Source organism: Anomaloglossus baeobatrachus, chromosome 7, assembly GCF_048569485.1.
Source record: "Anomaloglossus baeobatrachus isolate aAnoBae1 chromosome 7, aAnoBae1.hap1, whole genome shotgun sequence".
NCBI classification, from domain to species: domain Eukaryota; kingdom Metazoa; phylum Chordata; class Amphibia; order Anura; family Aromobatidae; genus Anomaloglossus; species Anomaloglossus baeobatrachus.
In genome coordinates, this window is record NC_134359.1 from 309,630,126 (window position 1) to 309,641,502 (window position 11,377).

Below are 11,377 nucleotides of genomic sequence, written 5' to 3' on the forward strand. Positions count from 1 at the left end.
AGATAGATAGATAGATAGATAGATAGATAGATAGATAGATAGATAGATAGATAGATAGATAGATGATGTGACGTCTCGGCCTGTATTGATGTATAATACAGAATATTCCGGACATTGGTCATTATTTCGGGGCCTTTTCTTTCTTTCTCCATGTCTCCCCTTCTTCCCCCCTTCCCCCTTGCAGCTGTCCTATTTCTCTTCATGTGTCCAAGAAAGGAGCAGAAGACGCCTTGAGAGTCCTGGGCTATTTTGGTCAGGACTATTTTGTCCCCAGGCCTCCCACCTCCTCCCTTCTCCTTACAGCCAAAGTTGAGGATGAGGCTAAAGTTAGAAGCAGCGTCTTGGAGGAGCGGGGTATATAATAGCTCCTGGGGTCTCCTCTTCCATGTCACTCACTCCTTCTGACCAGGACAAGCACCAGCCCAACCGAGGACATGGTAAGTGGATGAGAGGAGCTAGCCCAGCATGTGTGGCCCCCACAAAGCTGCAGCCTGAAGCCCCTGGATTATGTTGTGGACAGGGCAGAGGAGCGGAGAGAAGACAACCATCAGCCGGAGCTATATTTGGGGTTCAGGCACTAAAACATGGATTTACGTTGGGGTTCAGTTTGTGACCCTCCTGGATGTAGCAGACCCCAAACTCATGTGTCCTATGCAAGAAGTAAGGGGGTGAAAAAAAGAACTCATGCAAAGTCACCCCAAATCTGACTGGTGCCTCAGCCACAATTATGCAACTTCCATATTTCACAGCTCGTTGTCTTCTCTCCAGATCTTCTGACCTAATTCATGCCCGCCGCACTATGCAGATAGGGAACTCTTATGGTTACTACACCAAAGGGAGAAGCTAGTGCTGAACCCCAAGACCACCTGTAGATAATAACCTCAGGACCCCCAGAACATCTGTAGATAATCATGTAATGAAGTGGATAGGTGGCGCTCCTAGTAGGGGGTCCAGGGGCATAAGTGAAAAAGTTGTCCATAATTATAAAAATTAAACACTTGGGACACCAAATTGGATAAGGTGAAAAAAAATTATTATTTTATTGCTACCAGAAATTGAAGTTTCAGCCTACGGGCCTTCATCAGATAACTGTTGTGTAAGGCAAATAATGGTGTACAGGAGCCTTTCTACAGCACATGCTGCAAATACCAGTAGCGCCTGAACACCATTATTTGCCTTACACCACAGTTATCTGATGAAGGCCCGTAGGCCGAAACCTCAATTTCTGGTAGCAATAAAATAATAATTATTTTTCACCTTATCAATTTGGTGTCCCAAGTGTTTAATTTTTCTATCTGTAGATAATAACCTCTGAACCCCCAGACCATCTGTAGATAATAACCTCAGGACCCCCTGAACATCTGTAGATAATTACCTCTGAACCCCCAGACCATCTGTACATAATTACATCTAAACCCCCAGACCATCTGTAGATAATAACCTCTGAACCCCCAGACCATCTGTAGATAATTACCTCTGAACCCCCAGACCATCTGTAGATAATAACCTCTGAACCCCCAGACCACCTGTAGATAATGAGCTCTGAGCCCCCAGAACATCTGTAGATAATGACCTCTGAGCCCCGAGACCATATGTAGATAATTACCTCTGAGCCCCCAGACAACCTGTAGTTAATTACCTCTGAGCCCCCAGACCACCTGTAGATAATGACCTCTGAACCCCCAGAACATCGGTAGATAATTACCTCTGAGCCCCCAGAACATCTGTAGATAATTACCTCTGAGCCCCCAGAACATCTGTAGATAATTACCTCTGAACCCCCAGACCACCTGTAGATAATTACCTCAGGACCCCCAGACCATCTGTAGATAATGACCTCAGGACCCCCAGACAATATGTAGATAATTACCTCAGGACCCCCAGATCATATGTAGATAATGACCTATGAAACCCCAGACCATCTGTAGATAATTACCTCAGGACCCCCAGAACATTTGTAGATAATTACCTCTGAACCCCCAGACCATATGTAGATAATTACCTCAGGACCCCCAGACCATATGTAGATAATTACCTCAGGACCCCCAGAACATCTGTAGATAATTACCTGAGCCCTCAGACCACCTGTAGATAATGACCTCTGAGCCCCCAGACCACCTATAGATAATGACCTCTGAGCCCCCAGACCACCTGTAGATAATTACCTCAGGACCCCCAGACCATCTGTAGATAATGACCTCTGAACCCCCAGAACATCTGTAGATAATTACCTCAGGACCCCCAGACCATATGTAGATAATTACCTCAGGACCCCCAGACCATATGTAGATAATTACCTCAGGACCCCCAGACAACCTGTAGATAATGACCTCTGAAACCCCAGACCATCTGAAAATAATGACCTCAGGACCCCCAGAACATCTGTAGATAATTACCTCAGGACCCCCAGACCATCTGTAGATAATTACCTCAGGACCCCCAGACCATCTGTAGATAATTACCTGAGCCCTCAGACCACCTGTAGATAATGACCTCTGAGCCCCCAGACCACCTGTAGATAATGACCTCTGAGCCCCCAGACCATCTGTAGATAATGATCTCTGAGCCCCCAGACCACCTGTAGATAATGACCTCTGAGCCCCCAGACCACCTGTAGATAATTACCTCAGGACCCCCAGACCACCTGTAGATAATGACCTCTGAACCCCCAGAACATCTGTAGATAATTACCTCTGAGCCCCCAGACCACCTGTAGATAATTACCTCTGAACCCCCAGACCATCTGTAGATAATGATCTCTGAACCCCCAGAACATCTGTAGATAATTACCTCTGAGCCCCCAGACCACCTGTAGATAATTACCTCAGGACCCCCAGACCATCTGTAGATAATGATCTCTGAACCCCCAGAACATCTGTAGATAATTACCTCTGAGCCCCCAGACCACCTGTAGATAATTACCTCAGAGCCTCCAGGCCACCTGTAGATAATGACCTCTGAACCCCCAGACCACCTGTAGATGAATTACCTCTGAGCCCTCAGACCATCTGTAGGTAATTACCTCAGGACCCCCAGACCACCTGTAGATAATTACCTCAGGACTCCCAGAACATCTGTAGATAATTACCTCAGGACCACCAGACCATCTGTACATAATTACCTCAGGACCCCAAGAACATCTGTAGATAATTACCTCTGAGCCCCTAGAGGGTACCCCTACTTGTCTATACCCATTCACTCTTCCTTTTCTTACAGGCACCAGCAAAGAAGGCCAAGAGAAAGGCAGCAGAAGGAGGATCCTCCAATGTCTTGTCCATGTTTGACCAAACCCAGATCCAGGAGTTTAAGGAGGTGAGTGTTGTGGGAGGCCAGTGGTTACCCTCGGTGGTCACCCTTGTCCGTCTAGACCACATGCTGGGGGTGGGTGACCCTCATACACTATGTGTGTTGTGGGAGGCCAGTAGTCACCCTCGGTGGTCACCCTTGTCAGTCTAGATCACATCCGGGGGTGGGTGACCCTCATCCACTATGTGTGTTGTGGGAGGCCGGTGGTCACCCTCGGTGGTCACCCTTGTCAGTCTGGATCACATCCGGGCGTGGGTGACCCTCATCCACTATGTGTGTTGTGGGAGGTCGGTGGTCACCCTCGGTGGTCACTCTTGTCAGTCTAGATCACATGCCGGGGGTGGGTCACCATCATACGCTATGTGTGGGGGGAGAGGTAGGAAAAAACTGTGGGAAACAGGTGTGGAGTGAGACTGAGGGAAGGGACTCAGGGAGGCAGCCGAATATAGAGGCTACTGTCCTCTGTTATCAGCTTTGTGACTATGCAGAGGATGAAGGTCAGATGAAGTCTATTGCTCCATGTTGTCAGCGATTTCAGTAGCTATAGTGTTCGTCTTTGGGATGAAAGAAAGGAAGTGTAGAAGCTCTTTGTACTTCACATCATTCTGCAGTGCTGGGGACCATCTTATAACCCCTCCTGACATGAGCCCAGGAAATGGGGTCCCCATCTATGGGTACTGTTGGGGGACGTCTTACAACCTTCCTGGTAAGGAGCTTCGGTTATTGGGATCCTCCATCTATGGGTACTGTTGGGGGACATCTTACATCCTTCCTGGTAAGGAGCTCAGGGTATTGGGGTCCTTCATCTATGGGTACAGTTGTGGAACTCTTACAACCTTCTTGGTATGAGCTAAAGGTATCGGGTCCCTCATCTATGGGTACAGTTGGGGGACCTCTTACAATCTTCCTGCTATGAGTTCACGATAGTGGGATCCCCTTCTATGGGTACTGTTGGGGGATGTCTTACAACCTTCCTGGTATGAGCTCAGGGTATTAGAGTCCCTCGCCTATCGGTACAGTTGGGTGACCATCTTATAACCCTCCAGGTATGAGCTCAGGGTATTGGGGTCCCCACCTATTGGTACAGTTTGGAGTAACCTGCTCTCCTGTCTCCTCAGGCTTTCACAGTGATCGATCAGAACAGAGACGGTATCATCGATAAGGAAGATCTGAGAGACACTTTTGCAGCCATGGGTGAGTGCAGTGACCGGTGATCCCCCATAACATGATGGAAACAAATTTGGGAGTGCTAGTCTCCTTGCCCTCTGACCACTGTATCTGATCTCCACAGGCCGTCTGAACGTGAAGAATGAGGAACTGGATGAAATGGTCAAAGAAGCTTCAGGACCCATCAACTTTACCGTCTTCCTGACCATGTTCGGCGAGAAGCTCAAGGGTGAGAGACATATAGGGGGCAGCAAACCCTATACATAGTACATACAGGGCTGGGGACCTAATACCTGGAATATAGGAGGCAATGAACACTATACATAGTACATACAGGGCTGGAGACATAATACCTGGAATATAGGGGGCAATGAACACTATACATAGTACATACAGGGCTGGGGACCTAATACCTGGAATATAGGGGGCAATGAACACTATACATAGTACATACAGGGCTGGAGACATAATACCTGGAATATAGGGGGCAATGAACACTATACATAGTACATTCAGGGCTGGAGACATAATACCTGGAATATAGGGGGCAATCAACACTATACATAGTACATTCAGGGCTGGGGACCTAATACCTGGAATATAGGGGGCAATGAACACTATACATAGTACATACAGGGCTGGAGACCTAATACCTGGAATATAGGAGGCAATGAACACTATACATAGTGCATTCAGGGCTGGAGACATAATACCTGGAATATAGGGGGCAATGAACACTATACATAGTACATTCAGGGCTGGGGACCTAATACCTGGAATATAGGGGGCAATGAACACTATACATAGTACATACAGGGCTGGAGACATAATACCTGGAATATAGGGTGCAATGAACACTATACATAGTACATACAGGGCTGGAGACATAATACCTGGAATATAGGGGTCACTGAACACTATACATAGTACATACAGGGCTGGGGACCTAATACCTGGCATATAGGGGGCAATGAACACTATACATAGTACATTCAGGGCTGGGGACCTAATACCTGGAATATAGGGGGCAATGAACACTATACATAGTACATACAGGGCTGGGGACCTAATACCTGGAATATAGGGGGCAATGAACACTATACATAGTACATACAGGGCTGGAGACATAATACCTGGAATATAGGGGGCAATGAACACTATACATAGTACATACAGGGCTGGGGACCTAATACCTGGAATATAGGGGGCAATGAACACTATACATAGTACATACAGGGCTGGGGACCTAATACCTGGAATATAGGGGGCAATGAACACTATACATAGTACATACAGGGCTGGGGACCTAATACCTGGAATATAGGGGGCAATGAACACTATACATAGTACATACAGGGCTGGGGACCTAATACCTGGCATATAGGGGGCAATGAACACTATACATAGTACATTCAGGGCTGGAGACATAATACCTGGAATATAGGGGGCAATGAACACTATACATAGTACATACAGGGCTGGGGACCTAATACCTGGAATATAGGGGGCAATGAACACTATACATAGTACATACAGGGCTGGAGACATAATACCTGGAATATAGGGGGCAATGAACACTATACATAGTACATACAGGGCTGGGGACCTAATACCTGGAATATAGGGGGCAATGAACACTATACATAGTACATACAGGGCTGGGGACCTAATACCTGGAATATAGGGGGCAATGAACACTATACATAGTACATACAGGGCTGAGGACCTAATACCTGGCATATAGGGGGCACTGAACACTATACATAGTACATACAGGGCTGGGGACCTAATACCTGGAATATAGGGGGCAATGAACACTATACATAGTACATACAGGGCTGGGGACCTAATACCTGGCATATAGGGGGCAATGAACACTATACATAGTACATACAGGGCTGGGGACCTAATACCTGGAATATAGGAGGCAATGAACACTATACATAGTACATACAGGGCTGGAGACATAATACCTGGAATATAGGGGGCAATGAACACTATACATAGTACATACAGGGCTGGGGACCTAATACCTGGCATATAGGGGGCAATGAACACTATACATAGTACATTCAGGGCTGGGGACCTAATACCTGGAATATAGGGGGCAATGAACACTATACATAGTACATACAGGGCTGGAGACATAATACCTGGAATATAGGGGGCACTGAACACTATACATAGTACATACAGGGCTGGAGACATAATACCTGGAATATAGGGGGCACTGAACACTATACATAGTACATACAGGGCTGGGGACCTAATACCTGGAATATAGGGGGCACTGAACACTATACATAGTACATACAGGGCTGGGGACCTAATACCTGGAATATAGGAGGCAATGAACACTATACATAGTACATACAGGGCTGGGGACCTAATACCTGGCATATAGGGGGCACTGAACACTATACATAGTACATACAGGGCTGGGGACCTAATACCTGGTATATAGGGGGCACTGAACACTATACATAGTACATTCAGGGCTGGGGACCTAATACCTGGAATATAGGAGGCAATGAACACTATACATAGTACATACAGGGCTGGGGACCTAATACCTGGCATATAGGGGGCACTGAACACTATACATAGTACATTCAGGGCTGGGGACCTAATACCTGGCATATAGGGGGCACTGAACACTATACATAGTACATTCAGGGCTGGGGACCTAATACCTGGAATATAGGGGGCACTGAACACTATACATAGTACATACAGGGCTGGGGACCTAATACCTGGAATATAGGGGGCACTGAACACTATACATAGTACATACAGGGCTGGGGACCTAATACCTGGAATATAGGGGGCACTGAACACTATACATAGTACATACAGGGCTGGGGACCTAATACCTGGAATATAGGGGGCAATGAACACTATACATAGTACATACAGGGCTGGAGACATAATACCTGGAATATAGGGGGCACTGAACACTATACATAGTACATACAGGGCTGGAGACATAATACCTGGAATATAGGGGGCAATGAACACTATACATAGTACATACAGGGCTGGGGACCTAATACCTGGAATATAGGGGGCACTGAACACTATACATAGTACATACAGGGCTGGAGACATAATACCTGGAATATAGGGGGCAATGAACACTATACATAGTACATACAGGGCTGGAGACATAATACCTGGAATATAGGGGGCACTGAACACTATACATAGTACATACAGGGCTGGGGACCTAATACCTGGCATATAGGAGGCAGTGGACCACAACCTGGCACATGCAGGGCTAGGGACATAATACCTGATAGAGAGCAGCGGACCCTATAGATGGTACATACAATCCAGTATGATGGGATATTGGGCCGGGGTCTTCCCTGACTGAATGTCTATCTGCAGGTGCTGATCCAGAGGACGTTATCACCGGGGCATTTAAGGTGCTTGATCCTGAGGGTAAAGGGTCCATCAAAAAGCAGTTGTAAGTAACAATCAGACTTTCTTTTCTTGCCCCAGCTCCTTCTTCAGGTTCTGTTACCTCATCTGTTCTATCCCCAGCACTGCCAATTATACACCCCTGTCAGAGGGTAGCACTCCACTCCCCGGCTCCTTCTTCAGGTCTTGTTACCCCTCTATCACATTCCTCAGCACTGCCCACCATCCACCTCCTGTAATAACGTGGCACTCCACTCCCCGGCTCCTTCTTCAGGTCTTGTTTCCCCTCTGTCCCATTCCTCAGCACTGCCCACCATCCACCTCCTGTAATAATGTGGCACTCCACTCCCCGGCTCCGTCTTCAAGTCTTGTTACCCCTTTGTTTCAACCCTGGCACTGCCCACCATCCACCTCCTGTAATAATGTGGCACGCCACTCCCCGGCTCCTTCTTCAGGTCTTCTTGTTTCCCCTCTGTCCCATTCCTCAGCACTACCCACCATCCACCTCCTGTAATAATGTGGCACTCCACTCCCCGGCTCCTTCTTCAAGTCTTGTTACCCCTTTGTTTCAACCCTGGCACTGCCTACCATCCACCTCCTGTAATAATGTGGCACGCCACTCCCCGGCTCCTTCTTCAGGTCTTCTTGTTTCCCCTCTGTCCCATTCCTCAGCACTGCCCACCATCCACCTCCTGTAATAATGTGGCACGCCACTCCCCGGCTCCTTCTTCAGGTCTTCTTGTTTCCCCTCTGTCCCATTCCTCAGCACTGCCCACCATCCACCTCCTGTAATAATGTGGCATGCCACTCTCCGGCTCCCTCTTCAGGTCTTGTTTCCCCTCTGTCCCATTCCTCAGCACTGCCCACCATCCACCTCCTGTAATAATGTGGCACGCCACTCCCCGGTTCCTTCTTCAGGTCTTGTTACCCCTCTGTCCCATTCCTCAGCACTACCCACTATCCACCTCCTGTAATAATGTGGCACGCCACTCCCCAGTTCCTTCTTCAGGTCTTGTTACCCCTTTGTTTCAACCCTAGCACTACCCACCATCCACCTCCTGTAATAATGTGGCACGCCACTCTCCGGCTCCTTTTTCAGGTCTTGTTTCCCCTCTGTCCCATTCCTCAGCACTACCCACCATCCACCTCCTGTAATAATGTGGCACTCCACTCTCCGGCTCCTTCTTCAGGTCTTGTTACCCCTTTGTTTCAACCCTGGCACTGCCCACCATCCACCTCCTGTAATAATGTGGCACGCCACTCTCCGGCTCCTTCTTCAGGTCTTGTTTCCCCTCTGTCCCATTCCTCAGCACTACCCACCAGCCACCTCCTGTAATAACGTGGCACTCCACTCCCCGGCTCCTTCTTCAGGTCTTGTTTCCCCTCTGTCCCATTCCTCAGCACTGCCCACCATCCACCTCCTGTAATAATGTGGCACGCCACTCCCCGGCTCCTTCTTCAGGTCTTGTTTCCCCTCTGTCCCATTCCTCAGCACCGCCCACCATCCACCTCCTATAATAACGTGGCACTCCCCGGCTCCTTCTTCAGGTCTTGTTTCCCCTCTGTCCCATTCCTCAGCACTGACCACCATCCACCTCCTGTAATAATATGGCACTCCCCGGCTCCTTCTTCAGGTCTTGTTTCCCCTCTGTCCCATTCCTCAGCACTGACCACCATCCACCTCCTGTAATAATATGGCACTCTCCGGCTCCTTCTTCAGGTCTTGTTTCCCCTCTGTCCCATTCCTCAGCACTGCCCACCATCCACCTCCTGTAATAATATGGCACTCTCCGGCTCCTTCTTCAGGTCTTCTTGTTTCCCCTCTGTCCCATTCCTCAGCACTGACCACCATCCACCTCCTGTAATAATATGGCACTCCCCGGCTCCTTCTTCAGGTCTTGTTTCCCCTCTGTCCCATTCCTCAGCACTGCCCACCATCCACCTCCTGTAATAATATGGCACTCCCCGGCTCCTTCTTCAGGTCTTGTTTCCCCTCTGTCCCATTCCTCAGCACTGCTCCTGTGTCCTCACATTTTCTGTGTTTTCTCTCAGCCTCGAGGAACTCCTGATCACACAGTGTGACAGATTCACTCCAGAGGAGGTGAGCGCCACCTTTTGCTTCAGTGACGTATAATGGCGCCTCATGAATCCGACCATCCCTCATCCTTTTCATCTCTCTCCCTCAGATCAAGAACATGTGGACAGCATTTCCTCCTGATGTAGGCGGCAACGTAGACTACAAGAACATCTGCTACGTCATCACCCACGGAGAGGACAAAGACCAGGAGTAATGGAGCCATGTCACCCCTCTGTGGTGCGCTCTCATACCCAGCGCTGAACCCCAACTTGCTGTATATTGCGTCTTATTTTGTAAACTCGACCCATCAAAGACACCACTGTAATTTATTTCTTCTACTGGTCTGGAAGGGGCCCGCGTTGTCGCCCGTCCTCTCTCTGAACCCCCTCCCTCTTGTCCCTGAATATTTTCAATGTCTTAAAGTTGGAACTAAGGAATCCTCAGGGGAAGAAAGAACTCAATAAAATCTCATTTTTATTCTACTTGTCCCTTGTCTTCTCCATTTCCACAAGAAAACATTTCTAGGGATCCAAACCTTGGGGGTGCAGATTACACTTGGGGAGACCACCAGCTGGCATAATAGGGACATTTACAAACCAGGCAATGCTTTCTAAAAAAGGGTATGCAAATGAGCTCTCCCACAAAGGAACGATCACCCAGAGCCCTCTATTGGAGGTATGGACTCTCTGATGGTTCCAGGCTCGTTACAGGAGCCCACCACCCTGAACTCATACAGGTGGGGGGCTCACTAATATAATGATATCTTACGGCTACATGGGGTTAATGGCGGAGCCAGCAACCAGACCTGACCCTTCCAACAACCTAACCCTAATAACTGCAGCACCCCCTCACGTGACCCTCATTATATCTACAGCACCCCCTCACGTAACCCTCATTATATCTACAGCACCCCCTCACATGACCCTCATTATATCTACAACACCAACTCACCTTACCCTCATTATATCTACAGCACCCCCTCTCCTGACCCTCATTATATCTACAGCACCCCCTCTCCTGACCCTCATTATATCTACAGCACCCCTAACCTGACCCTCATATCTACAGCACTCCCTCACCTGCCCCTCATGTCTACAGCACCCCCTCACCTGACCCTCATTACATCTACAGCCCCCCATCACCTGACCCTCATTATATCTACAGCACCCCCTCACCTGACCCTCATTATATCTACAGCACCCCCTCACCTGACCCTCATTATATCTACAGCACCCCTAACCTGACCCTCATATCTACAGCACCCCCTCACCTGCCCCTCATGTCTACAGCACCCCCTCACCTGACCCTCATTACATCTACAGCCCCCCATCACCTGACCCTCATTACATCTACAGCACCCCTCACCTGACCTTCATTATATCTACAGCACCCCCTCTCCTGACCCTC

The 11,377-nt window shown here is 48.5% G+C and overlaps 1 protein-coding gene across 1 annotated transcript; it reads left to right on the forward strand.

The window, feature by feature from the left end:
- The first annotated feature begins 329 nt into the window (after positions 1 to 329).
- MYL11 (myosin light chain 11) lies at positions 330 to 10,452 on the forward strand. Its single transcript, XM_075318687.1, has 7 exons — positions 330 to 437; positions 3,217 to 3,312; positions 4,425 to 4,500; positions 4,598 to 4,702; positions 7,861 to 7,939; positions 9,946 to 9,994; positions 10,080 to 10,452. The coding sequence occupies exons 1-7, from the start codon at positions 435 to 437 to the stop codon at positions 10,182 to 10,184; spliced, it is 513 nt and encodes a 170-aa protein (XP_075174802.1). The 5' UTR covers positions 330 to 434; the 3' UTR covers positions 10,185 to 10,452.
- Positions 10,453 to 11,377: the final 925 nt, after the last annotated feature.

What these genes read in the sequence shown, in the direction of transcription:
- MYL11 (XM_075318687.1), top strand. An exon ending in AGATCCAGGAGTTTAAGGAG is followed by an intron (nt 3,313 to 4,424) that starts GTGAGTGTTGTG and finishes CTGTCTCCTCAG; the next exon opens with GCTTTCACAGTGATCGATCA. An exon ending in AGACACTTTTGCAGCCATGG is followed by an intron (nt 4,501 to 4,597) that starts GTGAGTGCAGTG and finishes TGATCTCCACAG; the next exon opens with GCCGTCTGAACGTGAAGAAT.